The 20,165-nt window shown below is 41.6% G+C and overlaps 2 protein-coding genes across 9 annotated transcripts; one reads left to right on the forward strand and one right to left on the reverse strand.

Moving 5' to 3' along the window:
• Positions 1-11,833, reverse strand: gmps (guanosine monophosphate synthase). Of its 2 annotated transcripts, none has more exons than XM_087850878.1 (16): positions 11,577-11,833; positions 10,067-10,239; positions 9,806-9,920; positions 9,340-9,437; positions 9,023-9,126; positions 8,567-8,760; positions 7,776-7,941; positions 6,970-7,121; positions 6,683-6,856; positions 6,255-6,360; positions 5,941-6,056; positions 5,153-5,278; positions 4,320-4,435; positions 4,110-4,240; positions 2,267-2,439; positions 1-2,086 (listed from the first exon to the last, which is right to left on the reverse strand). In XM_087850878.1, the coding sequence occupies exons 1-16, from the start codon at positions 11,601-11,603 to the stop codon at positions 1,985-1,987; spliced, it is 2,073 nt and encodes a 690-aa protein (XP_087707004.1). In that variant the 5' UTR covers positions 11,604-11,833; the 3' UTR covers positions 1-1,984. The 2 variants fall into 2 exon arrangements, with proteins under 2 accessions (XP_087707004.1, XP_087707005.1); XM_087850879.1 differs by lacking the exon at positions 11,577-11,833 and adding an exon at positions 10,834-10,911.
• On the forward strand, positions 11,779-19,100 carry slc33a1 (solute carrier family 33 member 1). Of its 7 annotated transcripts, none has more exons than XM_006799846.2 (10): positions 14,562-14,845; positions 15,116-15,196; positions 15,522-15,955; positions 16,076-16,229; positions 16,318-16,513; positions 16,608-16,807; positions 16,898-17,082; positions 17,159-17,276; positions 17,955-18,170; positions 18,272-19,100. In XM_006799846.2, exons 3-10 carry the CDS (start codon positions 15,564-15,566, stop codon positions 18,434-18,436), a joined length of 1,626 nt encoding a protein of 541 aa, XP_006799909.2. In that variant the 5' UTR covers positions 14,562-14,845; positions 15,116-15,196; positions 15,522-15,563; the 3' UTR covers positions 18,437-19,100. The 7 variants fall into 7 exon arrangements, with proteins under 7 accessions (XP_006799911.2, XP_006799909.2, XP_006799907.2 ...); XM_006799847.2 differs by having other exon boundaries at positions 14,568-14,629; positions 14,739-14,845; positions 15,116-15,955; XM_006799848.3 differs by lacking the exons at positions 14,562-14,845; positions 15,116-15,196 and adding an exon at positions 11,779-11,799.
• The last annotated feature ends 1,065 nt before the right edge of the window (positions 19,101-20,165 follow it).

Raw genomic sequence — 20,165 nt, forward strand, 5'->3', positions numbered from 1 at the left:
ATTGAGATCTTTATTAAAGCTCAGTTTTCCATTGTACAAATGTCATAGTTGAAACTGCATGCAGTGGCTTGGTTTGAGGCACGTTACTAAGGAGAATGAGCATTGTTGACTAAAAACACACAAACAGAAAAATAATAATCGGATGTAGAATTGCATAACTTAATCTCATGGATATTTCAATCAAATTGAACTACAAAGTCATATGTCCATTATTAGCTATTGTTTTTTGTTTTTCTCGTTTTAAATTGGAGACACGTAACATAAACACAGATGTATAAAAAGGCAGAACAGAGGGAAGGACACTGCAGTTAAGACAAGTTTGGGGTTTTTTTCTCCCCCTTTCATTTTGCATGAGGAGTACTTTGCCACTAAAGGTTAAGGATATAAGAGGGATGAGAGGCACAAAAAAAACAAATTCTGGAGGCATGAGCACCACCACATCCGAGTGACACTTCTGACGTGATACTACACACTTTTAAAACCCAGTTAAACCTGAGCGCCGCATTCACTGAGGTCTAAACGACTGGAGACTAGAGACTATGATACGCCGAACGCTCTGACAGCACAGAACGCAGATAAACAAAAGCAGTAATGCCTTTCTGAAACACTGAACTTTAGTCGAAGATGGCAACAGAGGGCGAGGACCTTTGACACGACAAGGGTGACACGATGTACGGGGATGAAGTTTCCACCGGATGTGTGATTTGTTATGTTGATAAAGCACCCAGGCTTGAACGGGTGATCGACAACTAAATGTGCAAAAGTTTTTGCCCTCGCACAACAAGAGCAACAAAAATCATGATGAGGTGACACCAGCAATCGACACAATGTGGCTATAAACTCTACCGTAGTTATAAGTTATTAGACCTCTTGCCTTTTTCTTCTTCATAAAAAGCATACATATTGCAGCATGAGGAGAAACTGTTATATCCTCAGAGTCCAGGTCAGGTCACACCAAACCCCCCCCCCCCCCAAAAAAAAACAAAGTAAAACAACAGAACAGGCACGTACAAAGTTATCCATCATATTGGCCTCCTCCACAGCTGCACATTAGTCCGTATATTGAAGCTATTCTTGGGTCGACTGCTGCCCACAGGGGCGACAGCAGCAGCTCGTCAACAATGTTAGCTTCGTCAAGAGCCCACAACGTTACAGATCACTACAGCAAACTCTACTTATGTCAAAGCAAAACAAACAAAATTTTTTATTTTATTTTTTTTTTTATGTTGATTGGTCACATAGCTCATCTGTTCAGCTGTACTTCTGTTCACACCACCTTTGGTAGGAAGTGAAATGAACAAATCAGATAGTCTCAGGCCGAGAACATTCTCACCTACAAGAATTTAACAAAAACATCTGAAGGGGAAAACAAAAAAGGCTATAGATTTTTAACCCCCACCCCTTTCTGTTTTTCTTTTAATAACACTACAGTTTGCTTGCTTTCATGTTTTATTCATCCTGAGGCACAACACCAAGTCCACTCACTGAACTTTCACAGCTTCTGGCCACCTGGAAGTAGCAATTTACCTTTTCACTGTAGCGAGGAAATACACTGTTGTACATGAAGGTTTTTAAAAACAAAACAAAAACAGACAATATATTATCAATAACCAAGATTTATCAATGCCTATCGCCAAAAATATTAAGACCGGGGTAGAGTGGTGGGGAGAGCAGAGCAGTAGTGGCTTTGTGTGTGAGCCTGTCACAGTACAGTCTGCCTTCCGTGGGAATGTTAAAGATAAGGGAAGAGATGGGGGAGGTAGCAGAGGGAGATTGGGAGGGGATAAAGGTGGAAGGACAGAAAAGGAGAGCAGTTCACCAGCCCTCACTGATATCTATTGTGTTTGTGCACTGTGTGTGTGTGTGTGTGTGTGTGTGTGTGTGTGTGTGTGTGTGTGTGTGTGTGTGTGTGTGTGTGTATATATATGTGTGTGAGTGTGTGTGTGTGTGTGTGTTCTCTACACTGTGATGTCATGTTTGCATTTTATTCCCACTCTGTGGTGCCGGGTGGTTTGGAGGTCAGATCATACATGACTCTGGAGATACCTGGGATCTTCTTGATCTCATTTACCATCTTCAGCACCACCTGATGAATCAGACAAGACAAAAAAACTCTTAAAACACACAAATAAAGAGAAATGTTGACATGATTATTATTTAAATAATTCCTGGGTCACTCATTTCCAATCCTGAAAACCAGAATTAGGAGCCATGAAAGAAAGATATGTAGAAAAATATTAGCTGTAAAGGTTTAACGATGGTATACCTCCTCTGGGATATGGTTGCCTGGCATAGCAGGGATTCCTGTCATGAAGTCGCTGGTGATGAAGGTACGAATCACCACGGAGCGCCGGCATGATGGCTGCTTTTGCAGTGGGTCACGGTCAAAGTGCAGGGGGGTGAGGATGATCGGCATCTGGCTGATCTTCCCAGAATAGCCTGAAGGGGGAAACAGAAGTTAAGCATAAAATAGCCAAAGGAAACAAAAACCTGGCAGAAAAGACAGAGCATTGTTGTTGACAAACTCCAGAAATCTGCTGATCTAGGCTTGATCGTTTTGATAACACTATTAAGTTTTTTTTTTTTTTTTTTTAAGGACAAATAATGTTTTCATAGCAACAAGCAGCAGAAATAAGGTTCCTCTGAAGGGTGGATGGGCTCTCCCTGAGCAACACAGTGAAGAGTTTGGTGATTCAGGAGACGCTGAGAGTAGAGGTGCTACTCCTACTACTGCTCCACATCAAGAAGAGCCTATTGAGGTGGTCACATCCTGTGTAAGGTGTTCCAGCTGGGAATATCCTATTCTGAGGAGGTCCCTGGAGAGATTATTTCAACTGGCTGGCCTGAGAACTACTTGACGTTTCCCCAGATAAGATGGAGGAGGCAAATGAAAAGAGGGAGGTCTGGGCTTCCCTACTTGCTGCCCCCACGACCTAACTTCAGATAAGCGAAAGAAAATGGCTGGATAGTTTATTGTAATTTGTCATATTTTAATATTATGTTATGCTTTTATATATTTAGCATTGGTTTAATCCCTTGGTGCAGATGTGAACACGGTAATCATACTCTGGTTCAGACCAAAAACATCACACTGAGACCATTTGGAGGAGGTGGTCTTGTTGCAGTTCCAAACAGACTCCAGAATGGTTTGTTCGTGGCGTGAACGTGAGCCGACCAAGATCTGAACCAACTACCAGCTGCGCGTTACACGTTTGAACTAAAAACTTGTAACTGTTACACCTGTTCTGTATTCTCAATGTGGGAAGGAACTATAAACGTGCAAAGGTCTGTACAGGAGACCGTGAAATGAACGTAAATTCTCCGTTCTCTCACAGCATCTTCTTCCTGTGTCTACTTTTGTTGCTCCCGCCCCAGACACATCTGGCCAATGAGGGAACTCAACATTCTCTCTCGTGACACATTTTGGTTTGCTTTGAGTCCACTTGCACTTTTTGCTGTGTGAAAACAACCAAACCACAGGAAAAAGCTACAAGTTTACAAACTCATCAACTCTTTCTGTCCACAGGAAACCAACTACAGCTTTGGAAACACACTCTTAGACTAGACTCTTTTGTTTTGTTTTTTCCCCCCTAGCAATTACTTTCTTAGTTGCTATGAACATCCCTAATTTGAATAATAATTTGAATTATAAAGACTAAAACTAAAGTTATTTCCTGTATATTTTATTAACACACAATGTCATTTCATTTAGTTACAGGTTTTTCTGAAAATTGGTCTTAATTCTTATATCAGTTAACTAAAATGTAAACATGCCTAGTTTAATTTTTACTTTAACAGTACTACACAGCAGATCTGATGATGGTCACATGGTATGCTGGTAAGGCAGAAAGCATCACTGCAAATCAATGCAACACTGTTTTATCCTTAATGAAACATTTCTAGCCTAACAGGAGTAATCTCTTCCTGGAGAATGTGCTTCCTGTTTTAAATGAATAAATCTACCATCTCTACTACTTGTCTTGATTTGATTTGTTTTCTTCTTTGCAATAACAATGTTTGTTTGGGGGTATTTTCCCCTTTTAAATCATCTTCAGTCTTAAATATTCTAAAATAGATGAGGTTTTAAACATTTGAAAGCGTGCACTTACCAGACTCTCTAAGAATAGAATGAGCTACAAAGTCAGCCTGTCTGAGCGTGCTCAGAACACCCGTGGTCAGGAAAGTTGGAGTAATGTCTGTTGGCGGCTCCTTCATATGGGACCCAAATACATACACAACTCTGGAAAAAGAGAGAATCTAAGTGTTTTGCCCAGTTGTCCACTGAGGGTGGACAAATGAAACCTGATTTTATGACTTACCTATTGATGTTATGGCACATGCGAGGGATGAGTCTGGCCAGGAACATGAGCGATTCCCAGTGTGGAGATTCTTTACTTGTGACACCGCACACATAACTGTAGGACCGGCAATCACCCTGAGACAGGAAATGTTCTTATTCTTACATCTAGCCAAAAATCAACGTCTCATACATGTTATAAAGTATGAAAGGCATTTTGGTAAAATTTGTTTTTGTGTGACAAAACTAAAAGTTTCTAAATAACCTGTCAGCTTCCACTTTTAGAAAAGCCGCTAAAAGCTGCCAGTGTTTGCCCACAGTCTGTCCCATTTTGAGGTTGAGGGCAAATTTAAACCTCTGGCTTCAGACAGGAAGTACTAACAGACACCTACACACTGTCTGACTGCAGCGTTGTGGGGAGGAAAGTAGTGGTGACTAATTCAACATTTTTGGCATATTTAACGGTTACTACAGGACACACCCTCCACAGACTACAGGGAGAAAGACTCTAAAACGGAGAATCTGACACTCTTTGTTTGGGTGTGTCTTGGTCCTGTGGCTGACCACTTAATTACAGTTATAACGCAGAAACAGACAAACAGCTGGCAACATATACTTTGTCAAGGTTTCACTCGACCTGAGGACACTTGGATTCTCCACGTTATCTTAATCATGACTAAAGATAAATAGATGAGATTTTTACAAAATCACACGGGAAAGATGATGTTTACATTAATATCCACAAATTGTCAATAAAACTTACATTTTCTTACTGACCAAAACATATGCCAGCAGTTTCTGTCCAATGTCTTTTCCTATTTCTTTAACGGTATGTAATTTGATCAGCTGTCTCACCTGGACACCAACAGTTTTGATGGGCAGCAGGAAGGCATTGAGTGAATGAAGGCTGGTGATCTGCATGAGCTTCTCCTCCTCTTCATCTGATATGCACGACTTGACTCTCTGCAGCAAGGCATGGGGCTGGAGAGGAGACGGGAATAAAAGCACCTTGTAAGTGTGGAACTGAAAGACAGCAGCCTGCACTATACAAACCACTGAAGCTCTGACGATGTGACTAGTAGTTTTCAACAACACTTTATCAATTTCAAACTGCGCAAAATTTTTGCTTGCTCTTTCATCAAATGGCATACCAATATCCTCTTTCACGGGAGCTTACAATATGTCCATCAGCCCTGTCAGGAGATTTTATTTAACCACAAGTGTAAATTCATGAGTATGAACTGACCTGTATCTAGCACAACATGGCTGGGAGTGAATTTGGGGGAAAAATTAATTTGTTGGAAGCCAAAATTGTAACTGAAAATAAAACTTTATCGATTGCCCAAAACAACTGAAGTGATAAAACTAGCTGAGGAGTGTTTCCAGTGATTATCAGTAAAATTAGCAGCAAGCTTCAGAGCAAACAGAGCATACAATCTGCTGTGTTAGTTCAATCTCCTCAAAGCATGTTTGGAGGGTTGCCATCCAAGCTTATCACATCGCAACATTTGAGTTAGTGTGCAATATCTTGCAGTTATCTGCAACTACACGAGTAAAAACAGTGACAAGACGCTTTATGATAACAATACAGACAAATGATATCAGACTGCTGGGATTTCGCTGTACATCAGCAGTTCCTTTACCTTTTTGACACTTGCAGAGAAGTCTGTAATGATTTTGAGAATGTTGTTTGTTTCAGCAAAATCCTTACAGATGTAAGGCTCCTCTGCACAAATCACTCTGATGGACAAACCAGGACCTAGAGAAAAAGAGGAATGACTGTCACTTTGAGCAAATGAAGGAATTGAGTCTTTGAGTGTCTGACTCAGGAATTATATTTACACTTTTAGCAAATGAAGGATGTAAGTCTTCTAGTGTGACTCAGTAATTATATTTACACTTTTATAAAGTTCAGTCAGAACAGTCACATTATAGGCCTGTGAGTTTATGTACTTGCCAGGGAAAGGATGCCGAGAAACAATCTCTTCTGGCAGGCCAAGCTCTCTCCCCAGTGCTCTCACCTCATCTTTATGGAAATCTTTCAGCGGTTCAATTACTTTTCCCTGGAGGATTACAACAGATGAGAATCAGCAATGCACAGTGAGCGGACTAGCGTTACGCTTATATGTCAAACAGCTGTGCATTCACAAGAAGAGGCTGCACATAACAACAAATAGCAAATAATCCATGACAATGAATACGCTAATAAGACAAAGACGCGTCAGTAGTGTTGTGAGCTGGAGCGTAAGCGATGTAAATGTTGTGCTTCTTATTATGATTTCAACTCCAATAAAGCTCTCCTTGAACCATGCATCTACGTTATTGCAAATAATATCGCTATAAACTGAAGTAGCTAGCTAAGAAGGTTAGGGAAATTAGATTTACCTCATCTCTGAGTTTGCGGATTAGCTCAGTGTCGTTGTGGTGTGTTTTGATGACCTCTGCTTTACCACTGGCGAGGTGAGAGGCGCTCTCAATAAGATCAGGCCTCAAGGTACCCTGTGCCAGGAAAACCTCTTCTGGTTTCAGATTCATCTCTCCAATCACTTCATTTGCCACCTGTGATGTAGGATAATTCATACAGTCAGAACAGTACGGTGGCAGAGAAAAGAACTTAAATGTCACCATCAATAAATAACACTTTCCAATAAAGTACTCAAACTTATCCTCACTTTGACAAATGTGTCTCCAATAATTTTCCTTTTCTCCTCAGGGTTGGTGGTCATATTCAGTGTTTTACTGATGCGTTTCCGTGGTGTCCTGTCCTCCTCAGAGATGGGAAGAGTTGTTGTTCCATTATAGAAGGTGTGCGCTGCATTTACCACTGAAGGAAGACGAACCACAGGGTTAACAGCAAAACAAAAACTCAATCCCAACTTTACTTTCACTCTCAGGTGTAAGCTTGTGGTTTTGTTACTCAACTACAAAGCTGAATAGAATAAAACTGGTGTGGTGGAGCAGGGTGACCAAAATAATAAAGCAACAAGGAGAAAGGGATCTGGCTTTGGCAGATAATGTTTTCCCAGAATGCACCTGTGTTTACTGATGTAAGCAGTTTTCAGACAGGTCACACCGATGGCACCATGGTTGTCTGAAAATTATTATTTGCAGTGGCTTATGCTGTGTAGCCAAGGTTTGTCACTTCAGTGAGCAAAGAAGGTCAAAGTTTAACCATCTTTTAACTTTGTAACCGCTGTGCGCTGTAATGAATATCTGTGCATCTGGTGAAAACAGCCGTTCAGCCAGCAGCAGGTACAGAAGCCTGCTAGCCTTTTTTAAATAAACAAAAAATGTGCTTTAGTCACAACATTTTGGAAAGGGTAACTCCATGAAGTGAAAACTATTCAAAATAAGAACCTGAACGTAATTGAAAGAGTGCAATGAATTCAGAAAAAAAGAAAAATAAAGTGTGATAAAATTGAATTTCAAATAAATACCTTATGTGCACGCTTAAGAACTGCAGAATTTGGATCCCTACCTTTGAGTTTGATTCCCAGCTTGGTCAGGGCCTCCTCCACGCTCTGACTTTCTCTCTTCCTCATGAAGCCGTTGTCGATGTGAACTGCTATCACCTGGTCCTGGTTTAGAGCTTTGTTCAGGAGGGCTGTGCAGACTGTTGAGTCTACTCCACCACTCAGCAGCACCTGCGAGTATCATCAGAAAGCAACAGTGTCTCAGAGATAAAGCTGAGCAAAGATTAAATCTGATTCTTCACCACCTGGCCCCAATTTTCACAACTCAGAGTACCCACTAATTATCTGCAAATGTGTGGCTTATATTTATTTAGGCTTCTTGTTTTATTAGTCATACACACATCTGGTGTTTCATCTGTTGGCAGGCTGTTAAATATTAAGCCTAAGAAAGAGAAGATTAAACCGGCTCCTGGAAATGATCCAAAATGCTGTATTCGCTGCAGGAACACGCTACAGCAGAATAAGAGTATTGTCACAGATATTACCAACTATCCCACACACTGTACAGTATAATATCAGTACTTTAAGCCCATTTTCCACACTCAATTATCGCCTTCACCCTCCCCTGAGATGAAACCCAGTTTAAAACCACTCTGGGAGTGAGCTACCTTCTTTTCAGATGCAACAGGGTTTAATTTGAGAGTTTAATTGGTTCTACTTAACTTCCCACCATTGCTACTGTCATCGCCTCCTGAGTGACTACCACACTTCACTGTCAGCTTTTTAGTTAAATCATCTCCCACAGTAAATATTCAGTAGTTTTGGTCTCCCCCCCCTCCCCCGAATCATCACTCACCAGCACTTTCGACTTGTCAACTTTTTCTCTGATCTCACTGATGCAGGCCTGTTGGCGGCTCTGTACGGTGAAGTTACTCGTGCAGCCCGCAATCTCAAACACGAAGTTACGCAACATCTCCATGCCTCGCTCCGTCAGGTCGACCTCAGGATGAAACTGCGTCCCATACAGCTTTTTCTGCTCGTTGGCGATCCCTAAAGAGAAAACCGAGATGTTTTAAGGGGCTCATTTAGTAAGCTTTAAGAAAAAACCAAGAGTTTAGATGTCGGGGAAAAGCACTTTTACCCAGAACACAAATTAGCATCATCTTCAAAGGCTATGTGAGATGTAAATATATATGATACAGCCTCAGGCTTACTTAACATCAAGTCCAAATAAAGCTGCTTTTGTAGTTTACCATAATATACTTGTGAATTATATTCAACAGGATTGAAGCATTTCTTGTGTCCTGCTCACCAGCAATGATGTTCCCTGATTGGGCCACCACTTTAAAGCCATCTGCCACTTTATCCACACTGTCTCCATGGGTCAGCAAGACTACTTCCTCCTTCTGAAGGCCTCTGATAGGTTTAGCACACACACAATTCATTAAATCGGCTATGCATGTTACTGTTTTCAGCACTTTGAAATAAAGACTACACCCTCTACCTTAGACTCTTCATTATTTGTGTAATAGCCCCTTTACATCAGCATGAAAACAACTACTATGTATGTGGTCTGTATGTAGAACATAACAAAACACTACATATCCAAGTTACAAGAAATTACAATACCTAAAAAGGGAGCAAGTGTTGTCTAGTCCAATGCTGAAGACTCCATCCTCCCTTACACTCTTTTTGTGTACCGTTCCTCCAAAAACTTTATTCATCATCTGCAACACACACACACACACCAGAGGTAAGTAATGGAAACAGATATGCTACAGGGAGTGTAAAACTGCCTGGAGTGTGAAACTGCCTGCAATGTAAAGAAATGTACTTGTTACTTTTTTGTCTCACTGGGAAAAGAGAGTAAGTATTACTCTTCTCTTCCACCAGTGTAAAAGTACTCTTGAAGAAGGTGGTGAATTAATTCCCAGCTGGTGTGGGAGAGCTGAGGAGCTGGTTCAAGCAGAGTGACAGTAACGTGTTGCTACTTAGAGGCAATCTGTGTAAAAAATGTTTCCTTGACAAGAACCTTGTGGAAGTAGACTTGGTTTTCTTAAGAATACAATCACAGTTTATTTTATTGTGTGCATACCTGCATCCCATAGCAAATCCCAAGGACGGGCTTTCCTATAGTGAATATGGCAGGGTCGAACCAGGGGGCATCTTCCGCATACACAGATGCTGGACCTCCTGAAATAATTATTGCCCTGAGGCATGAAACACAAAGAAAACAATCATGTAAAACTGTATTATAAAGCACTTCAAAGCTTCTACATTGACACAGTAGTGTGTTTAAACATGATGACAGGCATGAAATAAAACATCTCAAGTAGCGATGCGTTTATGTGCTCACCTGAAGCCCTGTTCTCTGATAGCAAAGGCCGGGGTCTCTAAAGGGAGGATTTCAGAGCGTACGCACAGCTCTCGCACTCTTCGGTCAATCACCTTCCCGTACTGCGCCCCGGCATCGAGGATCGCCACCGCCCCTTCACATGACCCATTCTGCTCTGCGCTGCTGATCTCCAGCTGTGGACACACATTTAGAAAGATTAGTGAAGATTTGCATGTGAGGTGACTAGCTTTCTAGTGGTCTGACAGCAGAAGGTAACTCAATTCCTTCTTGAGTTTACTCTCCTCCAGCGCTGTGACTCAATAAAGCCTAACATAATTGTTGCCATGTGACCTGAAACAGAGAGGGACAGCAAATTTTGTGAAATGTGCTGCAACCATTCAGCCCATCACATGAATCTCACAAGTTAGACATTATCAAGACTGAGATCTCAGTATTTGAAGCAGTTCAAACTCTGATCCTCAGCACTCATCTATATGCAAATGTTATTTATTTAAACGCATGCATGCTCTGTGGGAAGTGTGCCATCCAGTCTACAGTGAATTAAATTCAGTAAATTATTCTTTATAAACAGCCGAAGTGGGTACACATTAGACAAACATTATCCCACGTGGTCAGTGGGAAACTTCCGCCGTAAATGTTTCTGAAAACAACTTGCTGGGTACCCCCCTCACCTCCAATTTTAACCTTTAAAGCACAACCGGTAATAACATGGGCGAAGCAGAGTAATCACGAGAGAAAAAACACTATTGTTCCAGAGCAAACTTCACCATATCAGCTGATAAGGCAGCTGTAAGCCGCTGCAATTGTTAGACAGGTAAACCACAAGTTGGCTCACACACTAGCTTCGTGACGATGTTAGCAAACTGACAGTTAACGAACGTTAGCACGAAGAGTGTGACAGCTACCGCTTGAGGTAAATTAGTTCAGCACAAGCACAATTTCCGGTTACTTAAAGAACACGGACGCTATCGTAAAACAACATTCTTGCTCTGCGGTGCTGTCACTACAAACTGTGAGCGCCCGGCCACAGCTAGCTAACAGTTTATCAGTGTAGCGAGCTAGCGCACCGCTGGAATAAACAGTAGTAACGAGCGTTAGCCTGTTAGCAGTGCTGTGAGTAGCTGCTAGGTTAGCGGAGCTATGCTAAAACCCACGCGGTGCTTGGAGCTGAAGTGTCTTGGGGGTTGGGGGGTCCACCATAAGAGAAGGGCAACCCCGTTTACTGGGAAAATCAGTGAAACCTTTTTTTCACGGTTTAACATCAATTAATTATCACGTCCGGCTTGTTAGCAGCTATGAGCAACATGTTAATGTAACACTGCAACAGGCACACACTGCTCCTCCTCAGCAGCACTGTTGATAACGTTGCATGCTCTCTTAACTTTCCCCCCCGAGGTACACAGAGGCCGAAATTAACCGGGGGGAGGACTACAGCACTAACCCGGGTCCTAGCACTAAGTAACCAGGGCTACCTTATACTGGAGCCCCGGGTATCTCCCGCTCAACTGACCTTGCTGTCTCCGTTGCACAGAGCCATGGATGACTGCCGTGTTGTGGAATGAGCTCTCCCCTTCGCCTCGCTGTCCCAGGTCTCACAGAGAGAGGGCTGCTGGTTAGCTCCTGGCTCAGCACGCCGACTACTGTTGGAAAAGCAGATTGGGCTGTTGGTTTGAAGATGTCACAGTCTCTCCTCCTCTGGCCGGGAAATAACTTTCATAGTGGGAGCAGGCTAAGTAAATATGTAGCGCGAATATGTCATGGGTGGAGCGAAAAGTTAAATAACCAGAGTAAGGGAGAAGGGCCCCCGTGGGGGCTGGGCATCTAGCTAAATTTCGTTCCTCAGCCTATCCTTACTATACGTTTGTTTGGGAACTTAAAATGAGTCTATCAGTCAAAACAGACAAAAGTGTGAATTTCAGGAATAGTTTAACGCTATATGCTAAAATATAAGGTAGCTCCAGTGATAACACCTCAGTCTCTGTCAGGCAGGAGCATCAAATATGTGAGAGGAACTCGCTGTACTTTAACACATCTACTGTACTAGATGTTCCAGGTGTGGGTGACATTAAACTGTTCCCGTGTATTTTTCAGGCAGCTTAAAGAAGAAACTAAGAGTTACATTCACTCATTGAGTTTCCATTCAGTTCGCCAATAATAATGTTGCAGTGGCCACAGTTTCTATACTTATAGATTATTGCATACTTCAAAGACCAGCACCCACCCAGGCCCAACTTGCTTGCAGAAATTGCTGCTATGTAGCCATCTCTCCGTCTCCAGTTTGGATTCTCAGTCATTTGGCAACAAGAAGAAGCAATGAATGCTTCAAGTTTGCCACACTTTAAAGTATTATTTCTGGAGGCTTGATGAAAAAAGAAAAAGCCAGTTTTTGGAGATCACAAGGTCAGTCACGTGTTAAGTGAAAAACGAGATAGCCATTAAATATCCCTGAGAAGGGGAGTTGGACTATTTTAAGGTGCGTGAATCTGAGAATTACTACAGTATATTCAGATGTGCTGATTTAAGCACCATCCAGTGGAAAATGTGATGAACAACATAACGTGACCAGGGGAAAATACCAGTCATAGATTTGTTGTAATGTGTTGTAATGTGTCCTTTAAGGCCAGTCAGATGATATAAACCAACCAATAAGGTAACCACTGTAGCAGTCCTCATGTGACATAAAGTAATCTGCTCAAATAATCCTAATCATTGGCATGGTTTGAATAATTCACCCCAGCATATGGTGTAAAAGTAGGCTCAGGATCCCTGTCTGCAGGTTTTTGGTGATTCATATATAGTTTGATACAAGAGCCCTCTAGATGACATAATTTGTGCATATTGATTGTCAAATTTTATGGGGTTACAATAGAGTAATTCAGACATATCATAGCTGCTAGCAGCGTGGAGCCCCAGAGCAGTTCAGTGTAGATTTACACCGACACAGACATTCTCACACGAGTGCAACTGCAGCTTCACAGTCTCCATCACATGCTGATATTCTCAAATATGCCCGTGTGTGTTGTCACATGCCATCTGTGAGGATAAGCAGCTTCACATGCACTCATGGCAACCACAAGGCCAAGCATGCTGTCATTCATTTTCTCTGAATTAAATGTGGGGTAATGTGTTTATCATGACCCTCGCCAAAAGACCTTTTGATCGAGGAGAAAACATCAGTGTGAGCCCTGTTTAAAACCCGTGGGGTGGTCGAAGAGTTTTCGATCCGTATCTTCTTCATTTTGATTTTACAGTATCGCTATCATGTGCTTTCATCTGGATTCTCAAAGTTCAGGAGTAGCTCAACTCACCCTACAGTCTAAAAGATGAATGAGAAGAAGCGTGATTGCAGTAACAGGCATTCAATAAAGATGCAGGAATAAAATTTCCTAATTGGTTAACATAATCCAGGGCTGCTATGCAGCATACAATAATACAGCAGCTTAATTAATATGCATTATGGATCATTACATTCATCGTTAGGCAAACTACTAATTACTGCACACTGAAAGAGGTTGAACTGCAGCAACACTATCCTAATGCTGCATGTGGAAAAGTCGTCCAAACCACTGTGAATGATTAGAATCACAACACTGTGGAAAAACTGTGATTCAATTAAGTTTATTGCACAAAGCACCCACCCATGTTCAAATTTTGTTTTTGGTTTGTTGGTGATTTTTTTTAAACAAATTTTCACTCTTACAAGTTTACAGCCAAAAGAGATTCAGGTAGAGACGAAATATGAAATTAAAATGAGATGGGATTAAAATGAGATAAGCTTTATCCAAAAAGTATTTATTGTTTATAGTCTCGGTAGTTTACTACACACACACACACACACACACACACACACACACACACACACACACACACACACACACACACACACACACACACACACACACAAAAGAGAAAAAACAGGGTTGTGTGTAAACTGTGACAAAAAAACAAACCACAAACACACACACAATAAAACCCTGTAAAAAAGTGTTAAAAGCTGGGGCGACAAATAAAAATAAAAAAAACAACAAAGATTAAAAATACAGAAAATTGTTTGTAATACAGTTTTGTAGTTTTAATGTAAATGAGATATTGGGTATTTTGTGGCTGTTATATGTCAAAATACTGCTGGAAAACTAGTAAATGGACATACATCAAAATATGTAAACTGTTAATTTTATTAACTGCAAACTTTATCACTTCACGCACTAACTAACTTCCTGTTCTTAACATTTAACATTATCTCCAACACTGTGGCTGAATGACCGAAAATTGACAGAAATGATATGATTATTATAATTATATGAATTATGCGATTTAATTTTACATTTGTACTCACTGCATTTATTTACAGCACTAAACTAGAACTTAACAGTTCATTATTTTTTGTAGGTCTGATTTTTATTTAAAGTTAACTTTACATTTTGTGTAATATGCTTTATGTGAATTATACCAACTGGAGTTCCGCTTGAGTGTATTTTTACCAATATTTAGACGTTACTACACTGAAGCGGAACTACATGCAGTCATATTTTGACACGTCAGCTGTAGGCGCCGGACACATTTGTAAGCTGTACTTGTCGCATTTCCTTGCTCGGCTGTGTTGATGTCCACCGATGTGAGAGTTTTAAGTGAAACGCTTTTCATTTCCTTGTGTTTTCTCGTCTTTATGAAGATGTGTCTTACCTCTGAATGAAAAAACTGAATGAGCTGATTTTTCCGTTGATTAATTCTGTGATTCAACCGCCTGTGTTTTATGATCTGGCATGCTGCCATCACCAGGTATGTCTAAATTCATTTGTTTCACCTTTTCAACTTACATGTGCTTTGTATGTACTTGAAAACGTCTTATATTGATTTGATGTGTTTTATTTCTACTTTTCTGTTACACTTGGTAGTTTTCAGATGAGAGCGGGACCCTGCGTCTTATTGTACTCTGAATATAGTGAACCTTAGCATCTCCATTGGACTTATTTCTCTTTACTGTACTCTTATTTATCATAGATCAGGGTTTAACTTAGTTTTATTTTGATTTTTTGTGATTCCATGCAGTCGTCAGTTCTACCATCAACCCCAAAAATGAGTGACTGCCACAGTTTATGATTAATGCAAAGTATTTGCACAGGCGCACTGGTATGTGGTCATCTTTTTTCTGATGTGTTGCCATGTGCATGCAGCGTTTTTCACAAACTCACTTTCTCGTCTTCATCAGAATTGTTCAGTCCAGTGAATTCCCCATTTCACTGTTTGTTGCTCACTGCACCTTTTCACTGCTGCTCCATTGCATATTAAAATGATATAAACCTATCTGCTTTGATCAGCATGATTCTGCTTCCCATAATGCTGTCATTGTACAAACTAAATGATTGAAGGCATTTATAGCAGCTTCAACTAAAAATCTCTCAACTAAAAATCGGTTTAGTTGTATCAGTTGTTTTCACTCATCTCCTTTTTGAAGATTTGCTGATAGGACTGGAGGGTTGAGGCCCACTAATCCATCATGGAGTCCTCAAATTTAATCAGACACATGAACGGGAGGCAGAGGAAGCAGGTGGGTGGCACCCTCCCACCTGAAAACATGAACGACATGGAGAGTGACTTCTCTGAGCCTGGGATAGAAGATGAAAGAGAGCAGGGTTCTCTTCTGCTGCGAGGGTCGCCTCGCAGGTCTGGGATACGCGGCGAGCTAGGGAATGTGTCGCTGCTTCTATTTCTCTATGTGCTGCAGGGGATTCCTCTTGGACTAGGTGGAAGCATCCCTCTGATTTTGCAGAGTAAGAATGTCAGCTACAAAGACCAAGCCTTCTTCAGCTTTGTCTTCTGGCCATTTAGTCTCAAGCTTTTGTGGGCACCCCTGGTGGACGCTCTGTACTTCAGTAGGTTTGGTAGGAGGTAAGAAAGACATCTGGATGCTGATTACCGTGATGTTTTAATCTGTATCCATGTTATTACACTTGATATCTCTAGACTGCGCATCCTTCTCCTAATTATGTCTTCCTCATGTTTCTGCAGGAAATCATGGCTGGTGCCCACACAGTACCTCTTGGGCCTCTTCATGCTCTACCTTTCTGCAAAGGTTGATTCACTGCTGCAGAGTAAGGGAGGACCAGATGTGGTTACGCTTACTGCGGTCTTCTTCATGCTTGCCTTCCTGGCAGCCACACAGGTAAGCTTCTTTAAACACCATGATACAGACAGCTATTTAGATTGATAAATAAAAGGCGTTTCCTTTCTTTACCTCCTTGTTATTTAAGGATATAGCTGTGGATGGCTGGGCACTGACTATGTTATCCAGAGAAAATGTGGGCTATGCATCTACATGCAACTCTGTAGGCCAGACAGCTGGCTACTTCCTGGGAAATGTGCTCTTTCTGGCTCTGGAGTCTCCTGACTTCTGCAACAAATACCTCAGAATAGTGCCCAAAGACACCGGCATTGTTACCTTGTCAGGTACTTTCTATCCATAACCTCAAAAAAAAAAAGTCAAATATATTTCTGTTGGTGAATAAACAGCAGTTTTGGTCTTTTGTTTCCTCCGGTGCAGATTTTTTGTTCTTTTGGGGTGTGGTATTCCTGATTTCCACCACTCTGCTTGCCATCTTTAAAAGGGAAAATGTACGTGGCAGAAGAACGACTACCACCCCGGAGGAAACACAGGGTGTCATGGAAACCTACAAGTTGCTATTATCCATCATCAAGATGCCAACAGTCTTTACCTTTTGTCTCCTGCTTCTCACTGCTAAGGTACTTGGTCACTATTGGATACATGAAGGTGTCACTTTTGGATATTTGCCAGGTGGAAATGTAATTTTTTCCACTCTCTTTGTGTTTCAGATGGGTTTCTCTGCAGCAGATGCGGTTACAGGTCTGAAGCTGATGGAGGCTGGAGTTCCCAAAGAGCAGCTAGCATTGCTAGCAGTGCCCATGGTACCTCTCCAGATCTTCCTACCAGTGGTCATCAGTAGATACACAGCAGGGCCCAGACCTCTGGACATCTTCTACAAGGCCTTCCCATTTAGGTTGTAACGCATTCTGCACACACTACGCACACATTCAGTAAATAGAAAGCTAAAACGATCTTGTTCTATGCTGCAGGCTGCTTATCGGATTGGAGTTTGCTCTGCTAGTGTGGTGGACTCCGAGCGTAAAACAAGAAGGAGCCTTCCCAGTTTACTACTATGCCGTAGTGCTGCTCAGCTATGCATTGCATCAGGTTTGCAATTTCTTTCCTGTTCTTATTTTCTAGTCCAGAGTGCTACAGTGTCTTCCAGCTTACTGCCTCTGTGAAAAGACTACTAGCCGCTATAGTCAAAAGAAGACTCTTATTTCCATCTGCTGTAATTGATATCAGGCAGTGTGGCTCTGTTCTGGCAGAGCAGGAGCAAGAGCCCATAACAGAGCAGCCATCAATGCCAACAGGGACTGATTAGGTTATACAGAGCATGAAAACAGAAGCTGAGTGGAGATGGGTTGCAAAGCAGCTTCAAGAGATGCAGAAAGTGTATGCAGGTAAACAGCAAATATGAGATTTGAGATTGAGTCGTTTCATAGTAAAGTGGCTTAAACATTCACTTGGGGAGCAAAAGGCCGCTGGTCAAGTCCACCGACAGAGACACTCCCCTCTGCGGCTGTCAGGAAGGGCATCCGACATGCAGAGCTTGCCCCCTTGTGACAAGGATGTGCTGGATGAGAAGAAGTTCCAGGTGAATCATTAGCTGATTCGCCAGTTGAGGATTTGATGGCCTACCTGAAGAAACACTATATAGGACTGCAGTCCTTTAGAAATTTGCCAACAAAACTGAATTAATAAGATAATTAAGCAAGAGAAATCAGGTTATAGTAGACTGAAAGAAATTGGTTAATCTCCTGTTTTTTGTTTATTATTCTCCAGGTTGCGTTGTATAGCATGTATGTGGCCTGCATGGCTTTCCATGCCAAAGTGAGTGACCCCCTTATCGGCGGGACCTACATGACCCTGCTGAACACGGTCACTAACCTCGGAGGAAACTGGCCCTCCACTGTGGCTCTGTGGCTGGTCGATCCACTGACCTCTAAGGAATGCCAGGGGGCTGCTGGGCAGAGCTGCGGCTCTTCTGAAGAGGCTCTGGTAAGTGATCAGAGGATGAGGATGGGGCAAGATGGTGTGTGTTCTCTTCTATAATGCTCTAAAAGTTCAAATAATTCTTTCTCTCATGTTCAAACCTCTAGCTGTGTGTGAAGGAAGGCGGCGTCTGTGTGACGACACTGGACGGTTACTACGTGGAGTCTGTGGTCTGTGTTGTGATGGGTTTAGCCTGGTGGGTGTGGTTAGGGAAGAAAATGAGGCGTCTGCAGGAGCAGAGCCCAGCTGCATGGAAGTGCAGAGTGAACTGAGGAGAAAGCGCTATCAGCTACACCGCAGGCACTCTTTGGTTCACTCGACCTTCATTTACTACACCAAAAACTGCTGAACTACTTCCATCCTCACACATCCCGTGTCTCCGGCCCTGCTCTAGCTGCTACATTCAGAAAGCATTTACCCCCACGCTTTGCTTCTGTCACGCTGATTTATACATACGTGAAGATAGTCACTATTTTCGTCTTTTGTCATTAATCTCACTAATAGTAAATTATATTGTACTCAAAACTGAAACAACTCTCAGACTATAGCTACAAAGTTATCTTGATTTGGCTCTCATATATATCCTGCTGCTTGAAATCGCTTAACCAAAAAGAGCTCAGTCAAAGATTAGGTCATGTTTTGGGTTCGTTTAAACGTGCTTGGATGGCCAGGCTATGCTGCTCTGCGCAGTCTTTCTTTTTTGTTTTTTTTTTTTTTACCCTAAATGGCAGAAGCACATCATCCTTTCTAAACCTTTCACAGAAGAAATCTTGTAAAGGAAAAACTTTAGACAGACTCGTTCACCTGCCACACCTTTGTTTGGTCTACGTTAAAAGGATACTTGAGGGAAAGACAGTCAGGATATGCAGAAGCACTTAATCTGACCTAAGTATATGCAGTTTAACTCAGTCCGTGTAGTAATCCAGCTAAATTACCCCCCCCCCCCCCCCCCCCCCCTCAATATTTTCTTAAAATGACTTTCTGAGTAGGTTTTTTCCCAGTAAAGTAATTTGTGCCTTATTTAGCTTTTCAGTCTTTAAAAAAAACAAACCATCGCTTAGTCTGAGCTGCACTGTAGTTAAAAAATGTAGGCAGGGAATATTAGTTATTTGCAGATGAAGTTACAATGAAGAATACTCGTTTTCACAAATCTACTGTCATTTAGAAAGCTGCACTTAACGATATGGCTGCTTTCATACGCCAGTTATTTTTCTGATTGGGCAGCTATGTGCATATTCCTTATGAAGACTCTAAATTGCATACTGCGAACCATCTGTGGTTACATGAAGTGAGATATGTGAGATCTAAACTGCTTTATAAATGTGTTTCTTAAATAAGGACCAATTAAAAATGGAATTGCATTGTTGGTCGGTGCCACTCTTCACTGTTGGACCATTTAGGTTTTTAGTAGAGTCTGCCAGGTGAAGGTGTTTTAAGCTTCCAAAGACAGCTGGTATGATTTTTCACCGGACAGTATACTTGGCATGCTTCAGTATTCAGCCAGGCCCCAGATAATAATAGACTGCATTCTCCAGATTTATAGATTATTGATGCAGCACATATTAAACCTGATGTAGGCATTTAACTATAAATCTGTCTGCATTTGCAGTGCATATCGAGGATCTCTTGGCTGAGTGCACCTGCTGGGACAGTACGGTCAGCTTTTGCTATAATAAATTTGTGGTCACTTAGAAAGGTCCTTGTTTTTGCAGGAAAAGCACTTTTTTTTTCATCTAACTTGAAAAGAAATAATAAGAAATAATTTTTAGACATCATCACAGCATCCTTGTTTGTTTGAATAAGTTTTTGAGCTACAGTGTGTACTACTCCCTTCTCAAACAAGCACAGCCTAGCTCTCATGGCCCAGAAAAATGGCGTTGGTCATTGTTAGTCAGTGGTGCTAGCTTCAGTTATCATGCAAATGTAGCCGAGATGGAAGAAGTCCCTTGGATGACACTAAAAATACACCTTCCAGATTAACGGAATCAACTTCCTGGGATT

Source organism: Neolamprologus brichardi, chromosome 14 (genome assembly GCF_056152115.1).
Source record: "Neolamprologus brichardi isolate AB-2024 chromosome 14, ASM5615211v1, whole genome shotgun sequence".
In the NCBI taxonomy this organism is placed as follows: Eukaryota; Metazoa; Chordata; class Actinopteri; order Cichliformes; family Cichlidae; genus Neolamprologus; species Neolamprologus brichardi.